The 26,102-nt window shown below is 59.2% G+C and overlaps 1 protein-coding gene across 8 annotated transcripts in view; it reads right to left on the bottom strand.

Moving 5' to 3' along the window:
- SMTN (smoothelin) overlaps positions 1–25,932 on the bottom strand; it is a 33,727-nt gene extending 7,795 nt beyond the window's left edge. The window contains exons 1-17 of one of the 8 annotated variants that reach the window (XM_068911289.1): positions 25,452–25,932; positions 24,408–24,497; positions 15,847–16,007; positions 15,436–15,529; positions 15,147–15,225; positions 14,714–15,066; positions 11,209–11,311; positions 10,543–10,964; positions 10,311–10,374; positions 8,244–8,336; positions 7,253–7,699; positions 6,042–6,115; positions 3,388–3,504; positions 1,867–2,025; positions 1,630–1,705; positions 1,104–1,268; positions 119–181 (exon numbers count right to left, since the gene is read on the bottom strand). In XM_068911289.1, the coding sequence (XP_068767390.1) occupies positions 119–181; positions 1,104–1,268; positions 1,630–1,705; positions 1,867–2,025; positions 3,388–3,504; positions 6,042–6,115; positions 7,253–7,699; positions 8,244–8,336; positions 10,311–10,374; positions 10,543–10,964; positions 11,209–11,311; positions 14,714–15,066; positions 15,147–15,225; positions 15,436–15,529; positions 15,847–16,007; positions 24,408–24,497; positions 25,452–25,502 (2,611 nt within the window). In that variant the 5' untranslated portion in view covers positions 25,503–25,932. Of the gene's footprint in view, positions 1–118; positions 182–1,103; positions 1,269–1,629; positions 1,706–1,866; positions 2,026–3,387; positions 3,511–6,041; positions 6,116–7,252; positions 7,700–8,243; positions 8,337–10,310; positions 10,375–10,542; positions 10,965–11,208; positions 11,312–14,713; positions 15,067–15,146; positions 15,226–15,435; positions 15,530–15,846; positions 16,008–24,407; positions 24,498–25,451 lie in introns of all 8 variants that reach the window. The other 7 variants (XM_068911290.1, XM_068911291.1, XM_068911295.1 and 4 more) reach the window with 7 other exon arrangements.
- Between the last annotated feature and the right edge of the window lie 170 nt (positions 25,933–26,102).

Here is a 26,102-nt window from a genome sequence, read left to right as displayed (position 1 = left end):
AGGCTGGATGGGCTTCACCATGTGCTCAAGGGCAGGGATGGCACCGAGACAGCAATGCCCTGGGGAAGGTGGTGATGCCCAGAGAATGTTGCAGAGAAAGGGCAGCACAAGCTCTTACTGTCTTGTCTCTTCACGTAACTCGACTCCATGGTTGTCATACGGGAAGTCTTGGTGCCATCGTCTGCAGGGGGAAGGCAAAGCGGGGTCAGTTAGGTCTGGATGCCACCACCACCCACAGAGACTGACTGCTGAGACATGTCCTGGCATCGGCATAGCATGACAGAGAGAAGTCCCGGATGGCCAGCAAGATGAATGGGCATAGCTGTGTCCAGGGCAGATATAGGGGTGTGAGATGGAAGGCACATACCAGCCCAGGCTGCAGAGACCAGACAAAGTAAAGAGGAGGCCAGGAGCAGAAGACAGACAGAAGGAGCAGAAAGGCAGAAGGGCCAGAGCAGCCCTCAATCTCAGACAGCATCTGCCAGCTTGAGCCAGCCAGCATGTCCAAGGGCTTGGAGACCTTGGAAGTGTGAAGGTATAGGTGACAAGAGATTGTCCTGAGGCACAGATAAGGCCCGTGCCAGCACTGAAGGGCAGTAAGGATGAGGTGGGAAGGGGCTAGAGCAGATCCTTTTAATGCTCAGGCCCTCGGGCAAGCTGTGGAAGAGCCAAGGAGACACTCCTTCCTGGCGCTGGAGGCTGGCAGAGGGAAGGCAGCTGGCCCACTACACTGGGCCCTAAACCAGGGTCCTGCTATCTCCAGGTTCCCTCCCAAGGTATAGCTGACCCTGTGTACCCACACCATTATCTCCCTCCACAGGGAGGGCAGTGGAAAGCGCTTGGGTCTTTGTGCTGGCCCCCTGCCCAGAGCTCTGCAAGGCTCAGTGCATACCACAGACTGGACTGACATTTCAGAAATGCCATGGCTCCCTGAAGATGCTGCAGCCAGGCCAGGCCCAGGACAAGTGGAGAGGGAGCAGCAGAAACAGGTCTGAGCCTTGGCAGGAGAGAGCCAAGACAGCTCTCAGCATTGCCTCCTGAAGGGATGGTGGGCCTGCAGAGCTGAGCGAGCAAGACTTATGCTCTGCCAGCCCTGCCCTTACTAGACTGGATGAGGCGCTCAGTTTTGGTGACTGTGCTGCGGGCCGAGCCATCGGCCGACTGGGTGCTCTGTGTGGTGGTGGTCTCTGTGTTATGGCCTGCCCGCCCTGCTGTAGCCTGGCTCTTCATCTCCTGCAGCTGCTGGTCCCGCTCTTTCTCCCGCTGGTCTGCAAACACACACGTGAGACGTTGTTAGCAGCAAGACACAGGCTCCGTTGGGTGATGGACACTTTCCCAACCATCCCAGAGGGTCCTACTCGCTGTCACCAGTCCAGAACTGGCCTACTGGAAGGACGACGTCCTCAGCTTGGCAGACCCAGGAACATAGCAGAAGACACAAGACACCCCTCCTTGTCCTCACCACTGCCAGGATGCACCTACTTGGGCACCCCTTCTGGCTCCACCTGCAATGCCTCTGTGACCGACAGCTCTGCCGCTGACACCCTCCAGAGCTCCCAGGGCAGCAGCTTGCAAGCCTCTGACCCTCCTTCCTCCCTGGCCACCAGGCCCAGTAGCAGGAGCAACTACCTCGCTTTCGCTGGCGCAGCTCCCGCATGGCAGCACGGATCAATCGCCGCTCCTCAAAGTCTGTTGTCTGATCTAGCTGCAGGAAGAGATGGAAGTTAGCGTCTCCCCACGTAGCCGTCTCTCCTGGCCTTGCTGTGGGCTCCCTCACCTCCAGCCTGTGCCCTTCCTACCTCTTGGGGACTGACCTGCTCCACACCCCACTCCACCCCTCTGGGAGCACAATGGCAGAGGAAGTACCATCTTATCCAGCACATCCTCATCCTCGATCCTGTTCAGCTCCTCGACACTCAGCTTGCTCCTCTTCTCCGGCTCCCTCACTTGGACCTTCTCCATGCCATTGGGAAGCTCTGGTTCCAGCCTCGGTGCCTGAGGCTGCTCTACAAGCTCTGGCTCCATCTGCAATGACAGCACTGCATGGCTGAGCTCTCTTCAGCTCAAGATACATACATCCACTCTCATTCTGGCTGCTGAAACATCCCTAAATGCTTCCCACTACTGCCTGGGCAGGCAGACCCTGCTCCAGGAGGAGGAAAGCCACAATCAGCCCCAGCCCAAAGATCCCACACAACCCACTGCAGCCCACCGGGGCCCTACAGCAAGGCAGGGGGTGCTCAGGTGATCCAAGCTGGGCCATGCTATGCCTGCTGCCTTGCAGCTGGCAAGTTGCTGGCAAGGCCAGTGTGCACCGTTAGCAGTGGCAAGGGATTTCCAGGGAATTAAGGGACTTAACAGAAAGAAGAGCTTGTGCAGGAGATCAAGAGCCTCCCTGTCATCTCTGCTCAGAAACAAGGCCAGCTTAGCCCCTCCGGGACCAAAGCCAGGGCACCAAGTCCCTTTCAGCACGACCCACAAGCAATGTGCCCCAGGCAGCTGGCCAGGCCCAGAATAGGACAACAAAGGGAAGGGACAGGAGGTGTCAAATGCAGGGCCAAAGCAGCCCCTCCGCACACCTGACTCCATCCTGCATCCCTGCCTGCCAGCCAAGCAAGAGGGCCAGGCAGGCGCGTGCTAGCCTGGCACCCAGCTTCCCTTGCAGTTCAGCCCAGGCCAAGGTGCCAGGGTCTGCTGTTGTGCCCTAAGGCAAAAGCCCCTGGCGGGGGAGCAATGCAAGATGCCCTAGAGCCAGATGCCTTAGGACGAGAGCACCCAGCAATGCCAGTGTCACCAGCCCATGTCACCGCCTGTGGCTCTTGCTGCTCCACGAAACACATCCCTGCGGTACCCTGGGCTGGGAGCCAGTGTAAGGGGAGCCAGGACAGCTGCCCCGCAGCCCACTGCGAGCGAGCGTGGCTGGGCAGCCAGTGTGGCTCCCGCACCGCCCCAGCTGGTATGCCAGCAATGTGAGGCAGGCAGGCCCCATTGGCTCCGACTCAGGGCCAGGGGCCCTGCCTGGCATTAGCCTTCCCCAGCAACAAACAGTAATCACTAGCTAATCCCTGTGAAACTGCGCCTGCTTGTTCCCAGCTGCTGCCCCAGCCCCCAGCTGGTCCCAACCCTCAGCAAGGGTTTCTCCTTGCCCCCTGGGCTCTACATCTTTGCTCAGCCTGGGGGGGGGGCCTGGCCACCCCTAAAGGATCACAGGCAGGAGCCAGCAGGGCTCAGAGGAGCCCCATGTCTCACAGAAGAAAGGTACAGAGTGGGGACAGGCAAGGGCCACTGTGTCCTGCCCCCCTGCCATGCCAGGCACAGGCAGGCGCTATGGCTGAAAGGGCTGCCCAGCCCTCACTCTGCCCCTGCCCAGACCCTGCCCGCACTCACAAAGCTGTTGTTCCTGGAGAGGTGCACAGACGACTGCCGGCGCGTGCTGGAGAAAGTGGGCGGATGGGCAACAGGACTGCTGGGCTCCTCAGTGCCCTCGAAATGGGCGCAAGGGTCCTGCGCCTCCAAAAAAAGAGTGCTGAGGTCCTTCTCCTCGGGCTCCTGCGGCCCCAGCCACAGAGCAAGCATGTCAAGCTGGCGGCCCAGGCGCGCCTGCTCTGCCCGCAGCACCAAGTGCTCTTCCTTCAGGTCATGCAGGGTGCGGGCTAGAGGCTGTACTTGCCGCAGAGCCTCCTCCAGCTGGCCCTCCACAGCCTGCCGGAAGGCCTGCAGATCCAGACGGAGCTCCTCCAGCTCAGCCACCTTGGCCTGGGCCAGGCCGTGCAGGCTGACCCCAGGCATGGTGCCGGCAGGCTCCAGGGCTACGGGACACAGGCGCTGCAGTAAGCTCCTCTCAGCTGTCACCTGCCCTTTATAGGGGCTCCAAGGGCACCACCCTCCAGGGCTGGAGGAAGGACCATGCCCCAGCATGGCTCTGCATGCCTGCTCAGCTATTCTTATCGCCTGCGCTGGGGGTCCCGTGCAGGGGCACTGAGGGAGGTGCTGACACTTGGGAAGATTCCCAGGCCCCGCGGGACCAGGTGGCCCAGCAACGGGGGCTGTCCCAGGCTGTGAGACAAGAGCACCACCCTGCAGCTCCATGCCGGGGCAAAAAGTCCAATGGCTGCTGCGGAAATCAGGGTCCTGCCTTAGCCCCATGCCAGGCCCACAGTGCACTCAGCTTCACCCTGGCAGCAGGTGCCCTCGTGCCCAAGCCATACCCCCACAGGGGTTCCTGCATGACAAGAGACCTTGGTTCTGGGGAACAGCAGATGGGCATGGACAGAGCCACACATACGCAGGAGGCAGCTGCCTTGCCAGGATCTGCCCCAGAAGCATTGTTTTGCTGGTTTCCTCTAGACTTACAGCCCCTCTGTAGAGCCTGGCAGCTTGAGTGGCCTGGGACCACCCTGCTGGCCTCCTTTGCCCCTTCTCCCACTGCTGAGGACTCTGTCTCCTGTCCTGTGTCACCAGTAAAACACAAACCTCTTTGGCCCCAGTCTAGCATGAACACAGGAGGGCCTTTGCCACCAGCTGTGACTGGGGTGGGGGCAGAGGCTGGGGTGGGGTGGGGGGGTCCCTCAGGGGACATCCAGCTCCCCTTACTGCTTGCAGCCTGTGCAGATCAAGTCCCCAAGCAACAAGTACACATGCCACCCTGCCAGCATGCCAAGCAGAGAGTGCACATGGAGGCAGCTCTTGTCCCCCAGCTCTGCAACCACCCTCAGGCCCCTGAGGACATCACCCCAGAGCCCAGACCCTGCCTGGGACAGGAGGGACCCCTACCTGGCAGGGCTGACGACACCTCCAGCTCCTCCTCCTCCTCCTCCCTGCCTGTTCTGGGCAGCTCAGAGCACACCTGGCAGTCGTGTCTCCCGCTGGGCAGGCAATGGGTCCTGAACCCCCTACCCCCAGGCAACAACACTGCTAATGCCTTAATGAGAGTTGACAGGCCACTCAGGCCAAGCCTGCCTGAGCGCATTAGTGTGGAGAAGTTGCCCCTCTGCAGGCAGTGAGCTGCCCATTGGCAGCAGGAGCTGTGCCCTTCCCCCAGGGCTGCCTGGGGCAGGCAGCATTTGCGCCTGACCCCACTAAGCTCTGGGCACTGTCTGCTTCATGCTGGTAAAGACAAGAGCTGAGCCTCAGGCTGGAACAAGCAAGCGGTGCAACAGCCATGCCTGTGGAGGGAGTGGGGGCAAGTCCAGCACTCTGCCTTGCAGGGCAGCAAAGAGCACCCACTTCTGACATCCCAGTTTCTGCCAACACCATTCTGTGCACGAGTGCTTTATATTACCCTAGATGGCCAAGAGCGGATAAAAGCACTCAAAGAGCTGTACACGCATGGCTGACTCTTGGGCCCCCACAACCCACATCACCCTGCACAAGCTTTGCTGCCCCACCACTCCCGGGTTGCAGCCAGCTCTTCCCCCCAAACAGAGCAGAAGGATTTTTCCAGTCATACCCAAGAATCCTTGCTCACATCAGGTGAGCACATACCTGCCTCTCTCCTTCTGCCTTGAAGGCAAGCAGAGTAGGGAAAAGACAAGAACTCCAGCACACTGCACCTGCACTCAGAGCACAGGATCCTCTGTGCTCCCCCACAAGCAGGCTCCCCATCTTTACAGCCAAGGGCCATTCCCAGGAGGGGAAAGTTCCCTGAGCTGCTGCCACCCTGAGAGTGTCTAAAAACAGACGAGGGGGGGGGGGAGAAGGGAGACCCACAAAAGGCTTCCAAGTCCATCTACTGCCCCCGAGAGTCTACATACACTGAGGGCACAGCTTAGTCCTTATAAGGCTCACATGGCCTGGGACGTGGCTCCACATACAGACCCTGGGGATCCCCCCGTGGTGCATAAAAATCAGTCTGAGCCTCCCAGTGCCCAGACCCTGCCACCAACACCAATCCACCTGCCCTGACAAGCAAAGCAGGACTCCACCCTGAAGAGCTGCTGTTCCCCATCCCGGGTAGCTCAGAACCCACACACCATGCCTAACCAGGTCACTGCCCTGCAGGTGTTGAGCACTGCTGGGCACTGCCTTAGGTGCACACTCACCTTGTTGACATTGCTGCTGCTGCTAGGGATGGTGGTGATCCGGATGGGAGTGCTCCTCAGCCCTAAGGTCAGCTCTGCAACAGGAGGAATAAACACTTGGGGCCTGCCCCATCCCTGTAGATTCAGTCCCATGCCTGTGGCTGGAGAGAGACAACGACTCCCACTGGGCTGGCTGGATGCCTTGCGCATCCTGCCTCAGCTTCACAGACACTGAGCTCTGGTACAGAGAAAGGACTCCGGGGACAGCCTACAGATTCAGAAGCCACTTCATGAGGAGGGGACTTGGCTCCCCTTACCACCCCCAGACCTCCCTCCACCTTGGGCACTTTCTGCAGCTCTCCAGCTGGAGCCAAGACAGCTCTGCACGAGAAACAGCCCTGGAAGAAGGTAGAGCCACAGGAAAGCAGCTCAGAAACATCTAGATCCAGTTAAGTCCAACCATGAGCTGGCAAAGCTGGAACACACACATTGCACATCAGCAGAGACAGGACAGGACTGCAAGGATGCACAGATGTGCGGGGCAAGATAGACAAGGCAGGTCTGTGGGGATGGATAGAGCAGAACTGCAGGGACAGGGCAGCCTGCAGGGATGAGAGGAGACATGGCAGGACTGCAGGAACAAGGTAGGGGTTTGGGGCAGGACTGCAGGGATGGGAGGGAATGGGGCAGAAGTGCAAGGAATGGGGACAGAGCTTGGCGCCAGTGGCCCTGTGCTGAGCACAGAGGTGCACTGGGCAGGCTGAGTGTTCTCTGTCAGCGCATGAGGGCTGCCAGGCATGAACTTGTGCTCTTCTGGCAGGAGGCATTTGCCCACATTGAGCCTCCTGGCTGCCAGTGTCCAAATCCCACAGCTGCTCACCCGCCCACTGCTACCTACATGTCCCATCGGTGTCCGCCTCCCCACTGCTGCTTGCCTGCTGGTTTCCACCTGCTCATTGGTGCCTACCACCTTGTCAGTGCGCACCTACCCATTGGCACCTATCTGCCCCATTAGTGCCTACCTGCCTGCCTACACGCATCATCCTATCGGTGAACACCACCTCGCAAGTGCTTGACTCTCCGACCACTGCCTAATTCTCTGCCTGTGGCTACCTGCCACTGCCCACCTGCCCCATGGTGCCCACCGTCCCATTGGTGTCCACCTCTCCATCAGAGGCCATTTCTCTGACCAGTGCCCACCATCCCATCCCATCTCTCCGGCCGGTGCCCACCTGCCCGCTGGTTGCTGGGGGCCCCCACGACACGGGTGCTGAGGGGCTGCACACGCCCATCCTTGATCTCGATGGTGAAGTAGGTCTTCATGGCGTCGTGCACGGTGGGGCTGGCGCCGCGGCCGGTGGGGCGGGGGCCGGCAGGCGCCGGGGCCGGGTGCTGCTCTGCACCCCCGCCGCTGCCCCGCGCGTTTTGAGCGGGCCCCGGCGGGGCCGTGCGCGGCCCCCGCTGCCATTGGCCGGGCCCGGCCCGCCCCCCCGCGCCGCCCGCCTCCTCGGGGCCGCCAGCCGCCGCCCGCCGCCGCCCCGCACTGCCCGCCGGGGCTGCGCCACGGGCTGCCGCCGCGGCGCTCGGGGCCGGGGCCGGGACCGGGACCTCCGGGGTGAACCTGCGGGCACGCTCCCGCACAGAGGCGGCACGCTGGAAGGGCCCGTCGGGGCACAGCTCTGTGGGGGGACAGGCACAAGCGCATGTCAGCCTGGGGACTCGGCCGGGACACCCCCCGCAGTGCATGCAGCCCTCCCAGGGTGCCTGATTGGAGTGCCTTAGGGTGCCCTGTGGTGCATGCAGCCCCCCTTGGTTCCTGGACAGGGTGCTCCCGTGGTGCATGCAGCCCCCTGGGTGCCTGGCCAGGGCATCCCCATGGTGAATGCAGCCTCCCCGGGTGCCCCTGTGGTGCATGCAGTCCCTCATGCTGCCTGGCCAGGGTGCCCCCTCTGTGCCTGCAGCACTCTCAACCAGGCTCCTTGAGGGGCCCTGCTTGATGCATGCAGCCATGCACGTGTGAGAAGCCATGGAGACTAGAGGAAGCAGAAAATATGCCCTGTGTGGGCAGCGAGAGATTAGCCTTGCTTGACCAGTGACATCTACCACATAGCATTCTGTCACCACCGCGGAGCTTCTTGCCTCCCCTGGCCTCTGCGGGGGACCTCCCGCTACCAGGAAGTGCGGAGAGATCAGAGACAGCAACCCCCAGCAAAGGGATCTTACCTGCGTGACCGACCAGGCGCAGGGAGGAAGGCGCTTGCTCCCAACGGTGAGTGTTCAGACGAGCTGGGGTCCCTGGTACACGCTGGGTGGGCACTGCCATTTGGCAAGGGATGGGTCATTTTCAGATATGAAAGGAACAAGGCAAAGGGAGCAGAGGGTTAGAGCAGCACAGGGTAGCATTGTCACCCATCCTACCACCACCACGCACAGCACTCTGGGGTCTTCTGACTCAGTCACCCCATGCTTCCCAGATTGTGGCACCAACAACCACCAGTGTCCGCAGGCTGCCCTGCACTGGGGACCCCGAGCAGCTCCCGGGCAGCAGAGGGTTCTGCTCTGCAGTGACAAATCCTATAGCACAGGAGGGCAAGGGACAGACTGGTGCATCAGCATCTAGGTTGGGCAGAGAGAGGTACCCAGGGCCTGGTGCTGAGAAATCAATCCTTCACCCACAGGTCACTGGCAGAGCTGGGTGAACCCAGCCTTGCCTCTGGAGGGAGAGACAAGGGAGCTCAGGGGCTCTGTGCCAGGGCTCCAGTGGGGGCAAATGCAGTACCTGTCTAGGGCCTGCCCTGTGCAATAGCTCTGTCCCCACTGCAGCAAGCTGGGGGTAGGAGAGCTAAGCCACAGCATGCCCAAGCCACTGCCCACTGGCTACCATCACAACCCCAGCATGGTGACAGCCACCCCTCTTGGGAGGGAAACGTCCCTTGCCAGGTGTGACAGTTGGGTGCAGAGAATGCAGCGCCCAGCCAGAGACCAGTAGCGCCCAATGGTGCTACTGGACATAGAGGCTGAGACTGCACCTAGCGGGCACTGGCTCTGGCCTAGGAACAGAGTGACTGACACCCAAGAAGAGACCCTCCAGGTCTCAGCCCGAGCCCCTTGGGGGAATAGGAGGCCAGTGCTACATGCTTCCCTTTGCCCTCAGCACTAGTTCTTCCCTGGGGCTGTGCCATGCTCCAGCCCAGCCCAGACAGCACTGCCAGAAGCTCTTTTGCCTTCCCGTTTAGCCAGCAGTCCCTGCCCCTCTTAAGTTTTCCCTGGGCTTCTTGAAGGGAGGGAGGGGATGCCCCACTGCCATAGTGCTAGCAAGGGGTCCACTTGCAAGGGTTGCTGCAGGTGGGAACCATGACTCTATGGGTGCTTGCGGCAGAGCACTTGTCTCTGGTCTTTTGTATTTCCTCTTGGCACGGCAGAAAGAACGGACTTTCCCAGAAGCAGGACAAGGGCATCTGCAGGCCAACATGATCCCTCAAGCCTGCCAAAAGCACCCAGCCAGGCAAGGACTGGAGTGGTGCTCAGCCCCCAGCCAGGCCAGTGAGCACAGCCCCATGGGGGATGGGGCCAGAACGGTGCTCAGCTCCCAGCCTTATTGGGATAAAGAATGTAAAAGGCCGGAATTTACTGCATGCAGATTCCCTTTCATGGCCCTGCAGCAGTCTGGCCAGTAGCTGGGGGACTTGTAAACAGTGTGCCTGGCACCTCACTCTGCCAGGACTGAGTGGCCAGGGCAGGCACTACACTGGCCAGGGAAAGGCCAGTGCCCAAGACCTGGAAGACAGACAGGTCACTAGCCAGAAAGGCCTTTGGCCTGACCTGATCCAGTTGTTACATTCCTCTCTCCAGTCCATGTGGACATTAAGTCCAGGCCTCACACCCTTTCCTTGCTCCCTTTACTCTGTTGCGGAAGCTCATCCCATCCCGGAGCAGGGTGGGGGGGCGCATCCTTCCCAGGGCTCAGAGATGCGGAGCGTTCTCTGCCCAGCCCAGCCAGCAGCACAAGATGTCACATTCCTTCCAGCTGGCTGGTCCTCAACAGCACAGCAGGAGCCAGGACCACTCACCCACGGCACTGGCAGGTCACGGCACTGCTGTGGGGAAGCCACAGCGTTGCGCACTTTGCTCACTAGGCCAGCATCACTGCAAACCTAGAGCAGTGCCTGTTCCCGGGGCCAGCTCAGGATGGTGCTGCCTGACTCAGGAGAGAGGTCCAGCCCAAATGCAGAGCTGCACTGTGCGCTCCCCCTGGTCTCCCTGCAAAGGGAGGTGCCAGGCTGCTCTTACCTGCTTGCTTCTCTACAGGAGGGTTTCCTGTCTTCTCTGTCTGGCCCCTCACACAGACAACAAACTGCAGGGAGGGAAGGGGACAATGTGGTGAGCTGGAGGGAACCAGCTGAACCACCCTTTTTACCTGAGCAAGGTCAAAAGCCCCTAGAGACTCATGACCCAGAGTGGCAAGCACTAGTCTTGCCAGGAGACTGAGCAGTCACGGGGCTGCAATGAGCCATCAAGCTACCTTCATTTGTGGCCGCAGCTCTGTGGGACCTCCAGCCCCCCTGTTCAGAGGGTCGGGGGGGCACATGGTCCTGGTGGTCCCACCAAGTCCCAGCCTGTAGAAATGCAGGTGTCTCTGTACCTGGCTGCCCTGGCTAATGGTACAGGGCTGTCGTGGAAGAGCCTGCTCTACCCGGCAGCTTTCCCCCATGCTGCAGGGTGTCTCCAGCTGCTCCACGCCGGGCTCTCGCGTGGCAGAGGGGCTATCTGGACTCTTTTCCTTCCAGGAAGCTTGATACTGCAAGTCAGCCTGAGCAGCAAGCTCAGAGCTTGGCTGGCCCTGCTCCAGATCCTTGGCATGCTTTTTGGGCTCTGGCTCAGGGGCTGGACAGGATTCTGGGGCCTGGTGCAGATCCAAGAGTGCAAGGGTCCCCGAGGCTGCATCTAGAGGAGAAAGAACAAGCTCCTTACAGGGGAAGCCTCAAGTTACTTGCACATCATTCCCCTTCCGGTGCCCTCAGGCAGAAGGCTGACTCCTCTGCCCCAATCTCAGGCTCTTTAGGAGCCCCCCTGCCATGCACCAGCCCTGCCCACAGCATCCTCTTGTGCTCCCAGGCTCTGCTCCATCCCCTGTCCAGGAATCTGGGCAGGGCTTTGCCTGTGGAAAGCGGGATTTATACTGACTCACCCTGGGCATTAGGTTTTTCAGGCTCTCTCTGCTGCTCGCTGTATAGCTCCTGGATCTCAGTTTGGATGTGCTCCTGCTCCGCAACATTGCCTTGCTCATGGGCCTAGGGAGAGTGGGGAGTGAGAGCTAGGCCAGCCCCTCTGGTGCCCTCCTCCTCTCCCCCCAAAGGATGGCCAGCAATTCCCTATGTAAGATATGTCAGAAACACTATCTCCACCAGCCCAGTACCTGGCCTGTGCGTGCCATCCTGCCAGGGAGATGCTGCTGACTGTGGAGGCCTCTCCCCATGCACCTCAGGTTTCAGCCTGCATGCTGCAGGGCAGCAGGCAGGACATACCTGCACATGCACCACAGTAAGCTGTAGGCTCCCATACAACATGCAAGATCAATCTCACACCCTGCACTGGGGGCCCAGCAACAGCACTGGGGCCATTACAGAACTCAGAAGGCTTGCAGGAGAGCAAGTATCCCTAACCACTGCTGCTTCTCCTGCCTTTCCCAGACTGCCCAGCCACAGCAACCTGCTGCAGCACTGAATGGTCTCGGAATGCATCAGGGCAGCCAGGCACTGCTGGCAAGGCAAAGGACAAGGAGGCTATATCTACTGAAATGGGAAGACTAGACCCCATGCCTGCCCTTTGCATCCCTGGGGCTCCAGCCACCCTTCTGTGTAGGGCTGAGACAGGCAGTAGAGCACAGAGCCAGGAGCTGGCTCTTGGGTCCCTCTGTGCCCTCTGCCACCTGCACAGCATATAGAGGCAGCCCATTTCCCGGCCTTGTCCAGCATTAATGCCAGGAGGTGGGTGTAACAGACGGTCCCTGCCCAGTGACCCCTGTCCCGCCCTGCTTCCCAAGCCCCAAATAACCAGAAAGAGTTCCATGATGCAGGGGAGCATCTAGCTCCAACCTACATCACAGCTTCATGTCAGTCTGGCCCTGCCTGTGTCACCCAGTGGCTCCAGTTAGATGGGAGCAGTGAAGGCACAAGATTCCCCTAGGTCTCCTCTGCTGCCCTGCACTACGCCCCCATCACTCAGCTAACAAGGAAATGCTCAGAGCCTGGGACTACATGCTGTTGTTGGAGCAAAATCTGGAAAAGCTCCTCTTAAACCAGAGAGGACATGTGGGTGACAGGGGTTCACACTGCCCCACACCTTGGGAGAGCCAGAGGTTCTCTCTGGTAGCATTTGTCTCATCAATCGGAGCAGGAGTCCTGGCTGAACTGGACACAAATGGCATGTCGGGGAGCAATGGGACCATCCTGCAACAGGGGGATGGTAAACAAGCTGCAGCATGGGGGCGTGGAGCATCAGCGCAGAGCCCGGAAGGACTAACAGATCCCAGCAGAGCAGTAACACAGAATGAACTCTGGGAGCAGCACAAGCTCCAGCTGCTGACGTAACTTACAAGGGTGGAGGTGGCGAGGGGACGATACCCCAGAAAGTGTTCAGGGGAAACCAGCACCCAAATCCACACCTCATTCTAGGATCCCTATTTTGGAGAAACAGCCACAGGTTTTGGAGGAGCTGGCCAGGTAAGCTAGGATGGCTCCACGGGCTGGTCAGGAAATACTCCTGTGTGGACAGGGCCTTGTGCAGCGTTGCTGTGCAGGGTTGCAGTACCAACAGGCCCTGATGGGGAAGGCAGAGGAGTGGTAAAGGGTGAAGTAGAGCCACCTCTCCCTCCACAAGCCTGGGGGAGGCAGAGGGTGAACGACAGTGGATGTGCTGTGGGGCCCCACTCCTTCCTACTTGGTTGTGGCTACAACCACTGCTTTCCAGATGTTTCTTCCCTTCCCCACTCTCTCCCCTAAATGGAGATCCTGTGCTGTGTCTCTGGGTGCAGGGACCTCTTATCATCACGAGAGGTACGCCCTACAGGCTCAGCACTGCTGCAGCAGGAAACCATAGGCAGGGAAAGGGATGACTGGGCTTTCACCCATTCCTGCCAGCCCCAGGGACCGATCCTCAGCCTGCTCCACCAGCTCATCCTTCCCTAGCCATGCCCACCTGGAGAGCCATCACCTACAAGCACCAGCCTATCTCCAGACCAAGTCGAGACCCCTTGAACGTGAGCAGTGACAACAAGCGTGGGGAGCGGGAAGGGGGGCTCAGGTTTCTGTCTGTGCAAGGTGACTACTGGCAGCAGCCACCACAACCAGATCCGCAGCAGGGACGGATGCCCAGTACTCCTCCACTCATCAACCACCCAGCAGATACTGCTATCTCCTCTCCCAGCAAGCACATCCTGGCCAAAGTGGGCACACACCCAGCCCAGCACTGCCAAGAGCACTTGCACGCAGGCTGCAGCCCCAAGACAGCTTCAGTGGGAACTGCAGGAGAGGCCAAGGTGAAGCCAGTCTTGAGGCCACAGCCCAAACTGAGCACTGTCTCCAGCCAGTGCCCTGGCCCTTCCCGTAGTCAGGCCGGACACAGCCACGTTCTCCTGCTCCAGCCCTGGCTCATCGCTGACGGAGACACGCTGGCGCAGCTGGTTGGCTGGCCAGCCCTGCCAGCTCCAGTCCTGGCTCACTGCTGTCAGGGGCACACTGGCACAGCACAGAAAAAGATGTCCAGCCATGCCCCTGGCTCCAGCCCCAACACATCGCTGACAGGGACACGTGGGAACAGCCCAGCGCTGAGTGCCCAGCCATGCCTCTGGCTCACCACTGATGGGGACATGCGGAAACAGCTCAACACTACTGGGTGCCCAGCTGTGCTCCAGCCCTGGCTCACCACTGTCAAGGGCATGCTGGCACAGCTCAGTGCAGGGTGCCCAGCCATGCCCCCTCCGGATCCAGCTCTGGCTCATCACTGACAGGGATACACCGGCACAGCCCAGCGCTAGGTGCCTGGCCAAGCCCCACCAGCTCCAGCCCAGGCTCACTGCTGATGGAGACATGTGGGAACAGCCCAACGCTGGTGCCCAGTCAAGTCCTCCCCAGCTCCAGCCGTGGCTCATTGCTGACAGGGACATGCAGGAACAGCCCAGTGCAAGGTGACCAGCCATGCCCCGTCTGGCTCCAGCCCTGGCTCATCGCCAACAGAGACACACTGCCCAGTGCAGGACAACTGGTCAAGCCCCACTGGCTCCAGCCCAGGCTCACCGCTGATGGGGACTTGTGGGAACAGCCCAGCACTGGGTGCCTGACTGTGCCCGCCCTGGCTCCAGCCCCAGGTTCCTTGCTGATGGGGACATGTGGAAACAGCCTAGCCTGGCTGGGTGCCTGGCCATGCCCACCCTGGCTCCAATCCCAGGTTCCTCACCACAGATGGGGACATGCAGGAACAGTCTAGCCATGCTCCTGGCTCCCTCATCCATTGATGCAGACTCCTGCCATCCTCTTGTCCCTGCTCCAGCTGTACTGCCAAGGGCACCTGCCCCCAAGCCAGGTCATACCTGTACTGGGGGTAGCCTGTCTAAGGATGGCTGGGACAAGGAAACCAAGTGAAGGAGATGGAAAATCTGCAGCAATTCCCCCATCAGCGGAGCCCTCCACACTTACCACAGAGTGTTCAACGGAGCGGAGTGTGAGCTCCTTAGCAGCCAGTGGTTCAGCATCTGCCTTACGGCTACTCTCCACGCTCTCAGCCAGGGCTGGTGGATCAGCATCACCCCTCTGGCTGCTCTCCACACTCCCAGCCACAGTCAGTGGTTCAGTATCGCCTGTCTGGCTGCTCTCCATGTTCCTGCCCCGACCTAGGGACTTGGCATCATCTCTCTGGCTGCTCTCCTGGCTCCTAGCCAGGGCTGGTTGTACACTATCACCCCTCTGGCTGCTCTCCACACTCCCAGACAGGGTTGGTGGCTCAGTGTCATCCCTCCGGCTGCTCTGCACATTCCCAGCCAGGGCTGCAGCTGGGTGGAAGCAAACGAAGGTGGTTAGCAAGGAGCTGGCCATGTCCCAGCATCTCTGGGATATGGGGATGGGGCCTTACCTTCAATTTCCTCCGCCCGCAGCTTGCGGATGGCAGCACGGATCAGCTTGCGCTCCTCGTACTCGCTAGCCCCTCGCAGCTACAGAGGGAAAGACCCAGCAGTGATCCAAGGTTCCATCAGTGCAAGGCAAGCATCCCCATCACAAGCAGCAGCCTCTCAAGTGTGGAGGAGCAGCATGGGAAGTCTCAATGGCACAAGACTTCTTGTGTTGTCCCTTGCCTGGCAGGAGTCTTCTCTTTGGGCATGGGCCAGGCAAGGTCAGCCCATGACCCAGCAAAGGTCACTTACCAGTTTTGTCAGCTCCTCCACATCTGTGATCAATTCAAGTTTCTGGGATAACGAGGCCAGGGCCTTCTGCTGTTCCTCCTCTAGCTGCTGGAACCTGTGCAGGGACAAGGGCTTGACAGAGGCTAGCCAGGATCTGAGGGGGGTGCTTGGCAGCAAGGTCTCCTCGTGGCCAAAAATCCCCCACTGGCAGCCCAGACAAATTCAAGCCATAGAGCCCCCATGCACAGAACCATCCTCATGCCAGGCTGTTCCCACCTTCGTGCCTATCAACATCTGCCCTAAGCCGTAGCATTGGACAGGCATCAAAGTGACAGAGCGGAGCTGGGCTCAGGGGAGCTGAGGACAACATGCTCTTGGGCCAAGACAAAACATCAGCAGCATCCACACCTTGCCCTCCCATGCTATACTCACCGCAGCCAGTTCTCCTTGTTGTCCTGCCTGTGGCTGCCACGCTCTGAGCGGAAGCGCTTGGACGCCAGTGCCTCCTCATCCCGCTCCAGCTCCTGGCGCCGCAGCTCCCTGATGGCTGAGCGAATGCGGCGCCGCTCAGCAAGGTCCAGTGTTGCCTCCAGCTAGGGTACAACAGAGCAGGAGTCTGCACCAGACTGATGCGCACGTCACACAGAACTAGCTATTTATCCCAGCTTAGCCCCCAGTGCCACTCTCTGCCAGGATCCCCACCCGGGCTGCCCACACGCAGCACAATGAGGTCATCTGTCCTGCCCTGCCCGTGGCAGAGCGGCGCACACTGCTTGGTAGTGTTCTCATCCCCCACACACTGAGCACAAGGCCCTGCCAGCTGGGCGCTGCCACCGCCCACAGCTATTGGAGAGGGGTGAGAACAGGGAGGCAGCCTGGCACAGAAACTGGCACAGGACAAGAGGGTGCCACAAGACTAGAACATAGAGAGAAGGGAGCTCGACCACTGGCCTTTCAAGGGAAAGATGCTATGGCTCCCCATGGGAAGCTAGGGCTAGGAACAGCAAGCATGGCTTTCCCCTGGGCTCAGAGATCTCTGGCTAGCGTGTGCATTAGGGACAAAGAGATGGGGTAGGTGGCATGAATCCTTCTCCTAGCCATACAGGGCTGCAGAAATCTGTGTAGTAGCTGACGGGTCCACCCTCCACAGTCTTGCCCTTCCATGCTGCAGGCTAGCTCAGGGCATGGGGGCAAGCTTTCCCATCTGTGAAGCAGCTGCAGGTATGGGCAAGGACCTCCCCAGGCCCCACTTCCCAACATTGTGTCTCCCAGGAACTGCCTAGCTCCCCTTGGAGGCAGTACCCAAGGTTAAAGTGCCCAGGGTAGGAGGATCCCAGAACCCCATCGAGGAGGGGTTAAGCCCAGGCCCAGTCTGCTGCCACGCAGTCCTTGCCTTCTTCACCTGGGCAGCGCTAACATGGAAGGCAGGTGGTCCTTGGAGCCAAAGCCACAAGCAGGATCTGTCCTAAAGCAGTCCAACCCACTGTGTGTGAGAAGCACCTCCCCCCTCCCACCCCCCAAGCTCCACGACATCCCTCTGACTCCATCACTCCCTGATAATGTCACATCAGTGCACCCCCTGGCTGCTCAAGGCAGTACAGGAACAGCAGCCTCCTTGCAAGCACCCAGCAGAGTCACAGACCCTCATTCCAGGAGTGCTTCACCCCTTGCAGACCAAGGACACAACACAGGCTCTGTTGTCAGCCTGAGTGGGCCACAGCAGCCTGTGCCTCAAGGGGAGGCAGTGCAGAGCTCCCCCATGGCAAAGAGGGACGTGAGGCAGCTAGTTCTCCCCAGGGAAAGGCTATCCAAGGGCAGGCATGGACCCAGCTGGCTTCCCCCTCTCCTGCTGCGGGACGTCAGGGCTGACAAGGCGCTGAGGCTGGCTCCCAGTGAGGGAACCCAAGAGGCAATTTCTCATGGAACTTATTAAAAATAAACTCTGTGACCCAAACCAGCTGCTGTGAGCATCAAGCCCTGGTGTGCTGGGAGCAGCAGCATCTGCATCACAGGACAAGAGCATCAGTCCCCCCTGCACAGTCCCACAGGCCTCGGAACTGGGCTCTGAGGGGAAGGGTCTTTCCTGCAACAAGCACGGGTGCCAGGGCATTTGAGTGGGGGAGGGGGAACTCAGCTCACCTCAGCTATCTGGAGCCCAGGCCAGGCAAATGTCCCTCTAGAGCTCTCATTCCAGTTACAGATGGGCTCTGGCTGCAAGGAACCTGCCAGGAAAAGGCTCTGCTTTCCAGCAGGGGTTCTGCCCCAGCTCCAAGTCATGCCAGAGCAAGGAATCCAGATTTCAGCCCTAAGCTGGACCCAGGCACATTCAACCCAGGCTCACAAATTGAGCTGTGATGAGAAGCACAGCAAGGCCAGGAGCAAGCTGGGGCAGGGCCCCAAACCCAGCCCACAGCACTCTTTGCCACAGGCCAGCAGCATGCACAAACTCTCTAGGCACAGAACCTCCTAGCAAAGCCATGGCCCTTTGATGTCTCTGCCCTGCACTGGGTTTAGAGGCATGGCCAGAGGGAGGAAATATTTTCACCCAGGCCAAAGCACAGCCTGCAGTCAGCAAGCGCAGGTGCTCAAGGGTAGACCTACCGCTCCCCCCCCCCCCACCCCAGTACACCCGTAGAAGCAAGAGATGTGATTTTTCAGCCATTAACTGATTTGATGCTCTGCTGGGAGCAGAATCTTCTCCTGATCCTGGGGAGACCCCAGCTGGGTGCAATGCAGCCAGAAGCACTGCCCTTCAGGCCATCCTTACAGCCCTGCCCAGGCAGGGTACCTCCCGCAGGCCACTCAGCTGCTCAGCCACATAGCACTGAAAGAGCCCAAGAACTACACTGATCCCAGCTCCCTTGTAAAGCTGGAGGCAGCAGTGCAAAGCACAAGTGTTCCTATCTACTTCCAAGCAGCTTTCCTTCTCTTGTCCCTCCTGGCACCCCCCACTATGCTGCCTATCAGCACAATTTGTATCAGACATGTGGCAGCTGGTTATTGCATCCTGCAACACTTCAAGCATCTTCCTCCTAGATAGAAAGATCCTGGGGGCTGCAGCCCTCCACTGTGCCACCCCCCCCCCCATCCCAGAAAGGCTCTCTCTTAAAGGTGGGGGCTTTCATCTGAAGATTGTGCCTCTGCCCACCTGGGGCAGAGCTGGGTTAGCCCTGGGCAGAGGAGTAGGGAGGATCCAGAGCATCTATGCTCCCAGAGCACGTCAGGGAGAGACACCCAGGGAGGAAACCAGTCCCTCCATTCACAGGGGCCTCCCATTTCCCATCAGCACTCTGCACTAGGCTTGCCTGCCCCAGGCAGCTGGCCCACACCCTGGGGAAGCTCCTACAGGCAAGGGGCACTGGCTGCAAGGACAAAGACACGGGGACTGGGGCCTTTTCCTCTCCAGATGAATGGGGAGGTCACCTCAGAGATGGGAAGGATTCAGAGGGAGCTCATCCAAGCCACTTCTTGGAGCTTTCTGCCAAGTTAACACAAGGGAAAACACACAGGGGAGTGTCGCAGATCCTTTCTCTTCTTCCACTTCACACTGTGCATGTTCCGCAGCAACAGCTCTGCCCCAAGTCTGCACAGAGGAAAGCCATGCCCCTTGCAAAGGGGACAGCCCTTTTCCTGCTGGCTCCATGCACAGCAAAGAAGCAGGGTCTTAGCGCACGGGGGCCAGCTGGGGTCAACTCAGCACCACACAGAGCTGTGATAGCATTAGGCCAAACAATGGGGCCACAGCACCTCCAAACAGCCCCCAAGGTGAGGCAACGAGGCAGGTCCCCCAGGCCACAGCTCTGAAAGCCATTGGCTCCTTGCCAAGGAGAGCTCCTTGGTCTGTAATGTCCTATGTGTAGTGTCCCCACAGGACAGACAGTCTTCATACCTCTGCCATGGGGGAGCAAACACAGTGCCCCTGGCACTGCTCCCCAGCCCGGGTAGACCAGCTCCTCCCTATGCCCCCAAGGACAGGGAGACAGTGCTCAACACTGCAAGAAGGGCAGGCAGGACCTCATGAAAACAAGCCTGAACCTAAGCTTGCCAAAAACACAGGAGCATCAGCAGGACTCCTGAAATCACAATCTGCTGCCCTCCCACGCAATGCTGGGCTGGGAGAAGCCTCCTGTGCCAGCAGACAGAACAGCCCATGACCCACTGCAGGACAGGCTCCATGGCCAGCCTGTCCTGCCCAGCAGCACAGGAAGTCCTGCTCCAGTGTGCACAGGGTGGGAACATGGGTCTTGGGGGAGTGACAGATCCTGGTGCAGATCAAGCCCAAAAGGAAGAGTCAGGAAGAGCTGCCAGCCAAAAACCAGACACTGACAGCCTCTTTCAAGGGCCTGCGGGCACCCAGTCCCCAGTGGATCTGGGACAGGGTATCTGGAGCAAGATAGAGAGGAACGATGGCAAGTCAGGCTCTTCTGCAGCTGTGCAAGAAGGGCCTTACAGACAGACAAACGCTCTTCCACCACACGCTGGGAGGCTGAGACTCTGACGGTTTGCTAAATAAGCTGCTGACTGCATGCTGTTTAGCCCTTTCATCCCCAGCATGGGGGGGTCTCTGCAGGTGATGGGTCATATGCTTTATGGACATGTGATGCAGAGGCAGCAGCGCAGCACGCAAGAGGAGCTGGGAGTGCTAAGGAGATCTAGGTGCCCATCCCCTCGTATCCTGGAGCAGAAGATATCCTGATGACCCTCATGCTCTTGTGTGACACCTACTCTCCACTTCTTTAGCCTCATAGCTCTAGCTGTGGCCCAGTGTTACTCTTCTAGGAACAGCCCTTGTTTCTCATGGAGCAGGGCTCCATGTTAGGTACTCCAGTTAGGTACTGATGAAAAACACACAAAAAAAAAAAAAACAGGCAGAGATGTCCTGACTCCAGTATCCCAGCTGCTGCTCAAAAGTTTGAAGTCAAAAGTGAACTCACTCCTAGACAGGAGGGAGGGAAGGAAAACAACTAGCCAGTGTGCCCTGCCTGGGGAGCTCCAGATGGGATCTGATCTGCATTCGGGTCGCAGGGCACTTAGCAAGCTTTTCCTCTGCAGGAGAAACTGTGGCAGAGCAACAGAAAAAGCCTCATCCCAGCCCACGTCAGCACAGAGCCAGGACAATGAAAACAAATGGCTTTGAAGGCTCTGTGGCCAGCAGTAAAGGGGAAACGTGCCGGAAACCACAGCTGGAGCTGGGAGGTGAAAAGGGGCTGAAGGGCCCAACCCAGCCTACACTAGAAAGCCAGGAGCTCCAGACGTGCCAGGGCCCCATGAGCCCTGCCCAGCCAGTAGCAAATTAATGGTTTCAAGCTAATGCCTGCCGAGTCACACACACAAAGTGGCTTTGTAAAGAGGGTGCTGGCAAGCCATCCATGGGCTGCTTTCCCAGTGATGCCTGAGTCCAGTAACTTTCAGAGCCTTGCCTCAGCCCTGGCCCAGCCAGGGCACATCTGTCCAGCCCATGGAAGCTCTTCCTGGACAGCTATAATTAGTCCTGAACCCACCCAGCTCCTGGAAGAGGCAGAGCACAGACAGGGGTACTGAAAAGGCTGGAGCCTGGCCACAGGGACACTCTGCTCTGGGGATAGGAGCCAGATACATTCTCAAAGCAGCCTTTAGTACTCAAAGGAGTTACCTGCCTATGAAGCATCTCCCACAGCCCAGTGCTTTGCTGTTGCCTTTGGAAGGAGCTATGGGGAACGTGGCTGCCTCCCAGGAACAAGCAAACAGAAGGGACAGCTGGGTGACAGGGGACATGACAGAGGCATAAGAAGAAGGGATCTCAGGCCTGTGACTTTTCTCGCTCAAGGCCTGCCCTAGACCTGCTTCTGCTTGCAAGCAGATTTGTGTCCTGCCTCTCAAACTAGCTAGCCTGAAATCCAGAGAGGCTGAGAGCAGGGAGCACTCCCTGGTCCGAGGCCAACAGACCATGGCCCAGAGCTCAGTACAGCTCCATGCACTCACATGTTCCCACTGCTTCCAGACACACAGTCAAGAACTGTCCCTGCAACGGCAGCCACCCCACAACTGCCTCCTTGGCCAGCACTTGCTCTGAGCTCCTCCAAGCCCACAATAACCTTTGGACTGCACCGCAAGTTCATCCCAATCAGCTTGCCCTGGTTGACAAGCAGACAGCCTGGCCAGCCACCCTCTGTTCAGGGTCACATCCATGTCAGCAAGTTGCCTGGGTGCCAGGGCCCACCTGCCTCCATCTGGGAGAGAAACGCATGACAATTCACAGGAGGCAGGCACCTGGCAGAGGCCCAGCTCACCCAAGGCAGTCAAAGGGCTGCTCCTGGCCCAGCCTGTTCAGCCCTCAGAATGGCAGCCCTCCCAGCAAGCACATAAGGCACTTCGGGGGCTGCAGGAACCTCCTTACATCCCCAAACTCTTCTTCTTCTTCCAGAAGCCCCCAGGGACACCATACAGTGCTGCCAAGATCCCACTTGCTACGAGGGAAGGAGGAAAAGAACAGGACAGGAGCTGAGGGAGCAGGGAGGAAGTGGTGGGAGAGGCAGGCAGTTTTCCCTTATATGGGCTAATCCTCTTCCAGCTGAGCGGAGCCAAAAGCTAGCACCAAAAAAAAAAAAAAAAAAAAAACCCATAAATAAATCCCTTCCCCGCCTCATGGCATTTCAAAGCAGGCTTTCCCCAGCCAGCTCTACATGGATGTGGAGAGATCACAGCCATGAGCAGCCCCTCAGGAGCTGGGTGGAGGCAGGGCAGGAGGAAGATCAATGGCAGTGGCAGAGGGGTTAATGCCAAGTGGCAGAGGGGTTAATGCCGTACTCCAAAGTCCCCCACAGCCAGTAGGCAGAAGAGACAGGCTACAGTGCCAGCACCCAGGGAGGGAGGGATGGCTCCATGGCCTGCAGTGGGATGGAGAGAACCAGCCTTCTTAGATCCCTCCAGCTGCTTTCTTCTCCAGCAGCACAGCTTGCAGCTCCAGTACCCCATTGCTCTGCCTATACGGCAGAAGAATCACATGGTACCTTGGGCAACCTCTATCTTGAATGTCTCTGTGGCCAGGGAGCAGCAAGCATACACATGACAAGCCTGCTATTGAAGGAAGACACCATCCCCAAGCAAGGCACTCACAGGGATGCAAAGTCACAGCTGGTTAAAAGAAGAAAGCTTCAGGAAAAAGCATTGTTTACTGCTGGGGTAAGATCCACTTCACTAGGCAAGCCAGAGACCTGGCCACCCATCCCACCACCCCAGCCTGGGGCTCCAAGTCAGCTCAGAGACCTCAGCCAGCGTCAGGTAGGAAGCAGCAGAGCCAGGGCACAGCCAGGATGGGGAAAAAGATACTTTCCAAACATACTTTGCTGGCTGGAGCAGAGCCCTGCTTACCATACAGCAGTGACCATATCCAGGCCTCAGCTGTTGCACCCACCAGGAAGGCCTCCTCTGCTCCCCACACTGCTATCCTACCTGACCATGAAGGAAGGGACTCTGTCCTGGCAGCACAGGAAGGGTTTTTGTCCCTGCAGAAAAAGCCAGGTGCCCGAAAGCTCACTCCCCCTATCCTCCCAGGTGCTGCCCCTCCTTCCTGCACATCCCATGCCGCCACCAACTCCACCTTTGCTTCTCGCAGCACTGCAGTGTTCATCCTTAGCCCTTCCCTGATCCTCCCCACTCTAGGTCTCCAAGCACACTCAAAAAAGGATGCCCTGACTGGACTTGGCTCTGCCCAGTCACAGGACTCATTATGGGCAAGCTGGACAAATGCTTATCGCCCCAAGCCATATTTCTAATCCAGATCACCCATTCTCACATCTCTAGCATCCTCCTTTGGTCCCTGTTTCACCCCAAGGAGACCGGTGGGCTCCTCAATCCAAGCACCACTTTCTCAGCATATGAACAACATGCAGATAGCTGTGATTACCACCTAGCAGGCCCTGCCCTCAGGGACACAGCTGGCTGCACCAGCAAGTCAGCTCTGGTAAGGAGGGAACACACGAGTCAGCAAGAATCATAAAATTCTGCCCGGCCAGGGCAAGCATGATCTCAGCACAGGGCAAGACTCAGGGATCACCATGGGCTCTGCATCGCCTGCTATCCATCAACCTGGGACGACAGCATCCCCCTCTCCAAAGCCCTTATGCTCCCCTTTTCCTCTCCTACTCTCTCCCCGAGGTGAGTACAGGGGACAGGTCTGCAAGTTGTCACCCAGCATAGGATAAGGATTAGCATGTTGAGGCTCTCAGAAAGGCAGTGCAGCCCACACGCTGACCTCCGCTCACCCTGACATGCAGCTCCCAGTTCCCACCAACGTCACGGCACCCCAACTCTTTCCTGTTCCTAATAGACGTTTTTTCCAAGCTGACTCAGCTTCCTGCTGTTAACCATTCCCCAGTGTCATTCCAGTGCCTGCTGCTGTTTACAACCAGCTCAGCCTCCAGGGCACCCAAGCAAAACCCTCCAACCAGAGACCCGCAGTACCTAGGAGCCAGAGGAGAGGGTTAGCTTTTGGGGAAGATTAGCTATTGGGAAGGTGGCCCAAAGCAGCACCACACTCTGCTGGAGTGCTCAGCTTGGGCTCCAAAGAGGATGCATCTGTCCTGCAGCAGGAAAGCTTTGCTGCCAGAAGTGTATAGCTTCCTGACACTCAGCCCTGGCTCAGCAGGTTAGAGCCCAACACCCAGACTCCCACTGAGGCCACACCAAGTGCTAATTCCCCACGAGCCCATTCAGTCCAGGTAGTCACAGGTCTAGGACTCAGATCCAGCTGTGTCTTCAGGGGAACTTAAAACAAGCAGGTAAGCAATTCTGCTGAATCCACTGGACACTATGTGGAAAGTTATTCCAGCAGCTCCCTAGCAGGCCCCAGGACTTAATGCCTGGGAATACAGGGCACAGCATCGGTAGCAGGAAGCAAGTGGCTGAGACTGGGGAGGGTTCAGCTCCTGAAGCTAAGCCAACCCTGGGCAAAGAGGAAGCAGAGACCTGAGCCAGAAGAACATAAGGCAGATGGGAAGCAGCAACATCCCCACCTGGCAATGGGAGAGGACTGAGCAGGCAATAGAGCAGGCAGCAGGAAACATCTCAGGCAGCAGGAAACATCTCAGGCAGGAGCAGCCAGCCTAGGAGACAGAGCCAACTGATAGATGCTACAGTCTGAGCACAGAAGAAAGGCATCAACAATTCCACTGTGGCAAAAGTAGGGGATCTGGAGACTCCAAAGGCCAATGATGAGCTAGGAAGACTGCTTGTACCAGTGTTCATGTGTGCCCAGAGAACCCAACTGACAGACACTAGTAGTGGGAAGGGTCTGACCCCTTCAGATCCTGAGGTCTGGGACAGAAGACACCCCACTGGAGGCACTACAGCAGGAGAGCCACTTGTGAGCAGCCCCCCTTACTCATTTACCTGGCTCCAAAGGCACAAGGTCGCTAATGCTGTAGCAGGAGCTCTGTCACCTGTGGATGTACAAATGCCTCTTGCTACTGCCCAGCCCTAATTCCCTCCTGCTCCTGCCAGGCAGAAGGACTGACAGTCTCCAGGTTGGACTGGCTTGCCACTCTGCCAGATCTCTCCTCGCAGGCTGCCCCTCAGAATCCCTCCTCCTCTCCCTCTGCATTGCACTCAGGCCTGGGCACACAGAGCCAGGGCAGCTGGGGGTGTGCATCGTGTGTTCCCAGGCCCAGATCAGGCACACAAGATCCCTGGAGAGCCACACAGAAATGTTAATAAACAAAAAAATTCTCCCAGCCACACAAGGCAGGGCCAGTGAGATCCGTGCCCCAATCATGGGAATGGGCTGAGAGCTTAGCTCACATCTCAAGCAAGCCACGTTGGCAAGCCACATGGCAAGACAACTTGCCCATGGCTGGACAGGCAGCGGGTGCTGGGGGCACTGCCTGCCCTGCAAAGGCCAGGACTGGCTCTCCCCGAGTGACAACAGAGGTGGGCACAGAGCTAGCACAAGTGTCTGGCCACCTCCATCCCGCTGGGGGCACTTCCCAGCAATGGCGAGTCCCGGGAAAGCTGACGAATGCTGGCGGCCACATAAGCGTTGCGGTGCCGCAGGGACTCACCAGTTTCCTCAGCGCTCCCTCGTCCATGCTGAGGAGGTTTTCCTGGGACATCCTGTGCTCCAGGTCCGCGGGCACCGCGCAGCAGTCGCTGGGCCGGCGAGCCCCGGGCCAACCCGTCTCCTGGCGCAGGGGCAGCCGCCGCTGCGGCGCGGCTCGAAGGGCGGCCCCGGGGTTCAGGATCCCGCGACCTGCTGGCGACAGGCAGCGCCGCCCGCCCGGGCCTGCCCCGGACCTGCCCCGAGCACAACGCCGGCAGTCCGCAGCTGCGCAAGGACCAGCTGGGCAGAGCCCGCCGCCCCAGGAGGCTCGCCGGTGGGCGAGACAACAAAAGGCAGCCCGAGCCCCGCGCTCCGCTCCGCCAGCTGGGCCCGCCCGAACCTCGCTGGGCTCCGGATCCCGCCGCCGCACCCCGGAGAGTCGCGCAGCTCCACGGCGCGCCGCAGACTCCGTCCCGCTCGCGGCCCCGCTCCGCGCCGTCGGCACCGCCCGCCCACGCACTCGCCGCCGCCATTGGCTCGCCGCGCCGCGCGGCCCAGCCCCACCGCCCCGCCCCGCCTCGGCCCGGCCCGGCCCGGCCCGCCTCGGCCCTGCCACCCCGCCTCGGCCCGGCCCGGCGCGCCTCGGCCCGGCCCGGCGCGCCCTGGGGGGCGG

Source organism: Struthio camelus, chromosome 17, assembly GCF_040807025.1.
Source record: "Struthio camelus isolate bStrCam1 chromosome 17, bStrCam1.hap1, whole genome shotgun sequence".
Lineage (NCBI taxonomy): Eukaryota > Metazoa > Chordata > Aves > Struthioniformes > Struthionidae > Struthio > Struthio camelus.
Note: the sequence above shows the minus strand (reverse complement) of the source record. Positions and strands in the feature narration are given on the sequence as shown.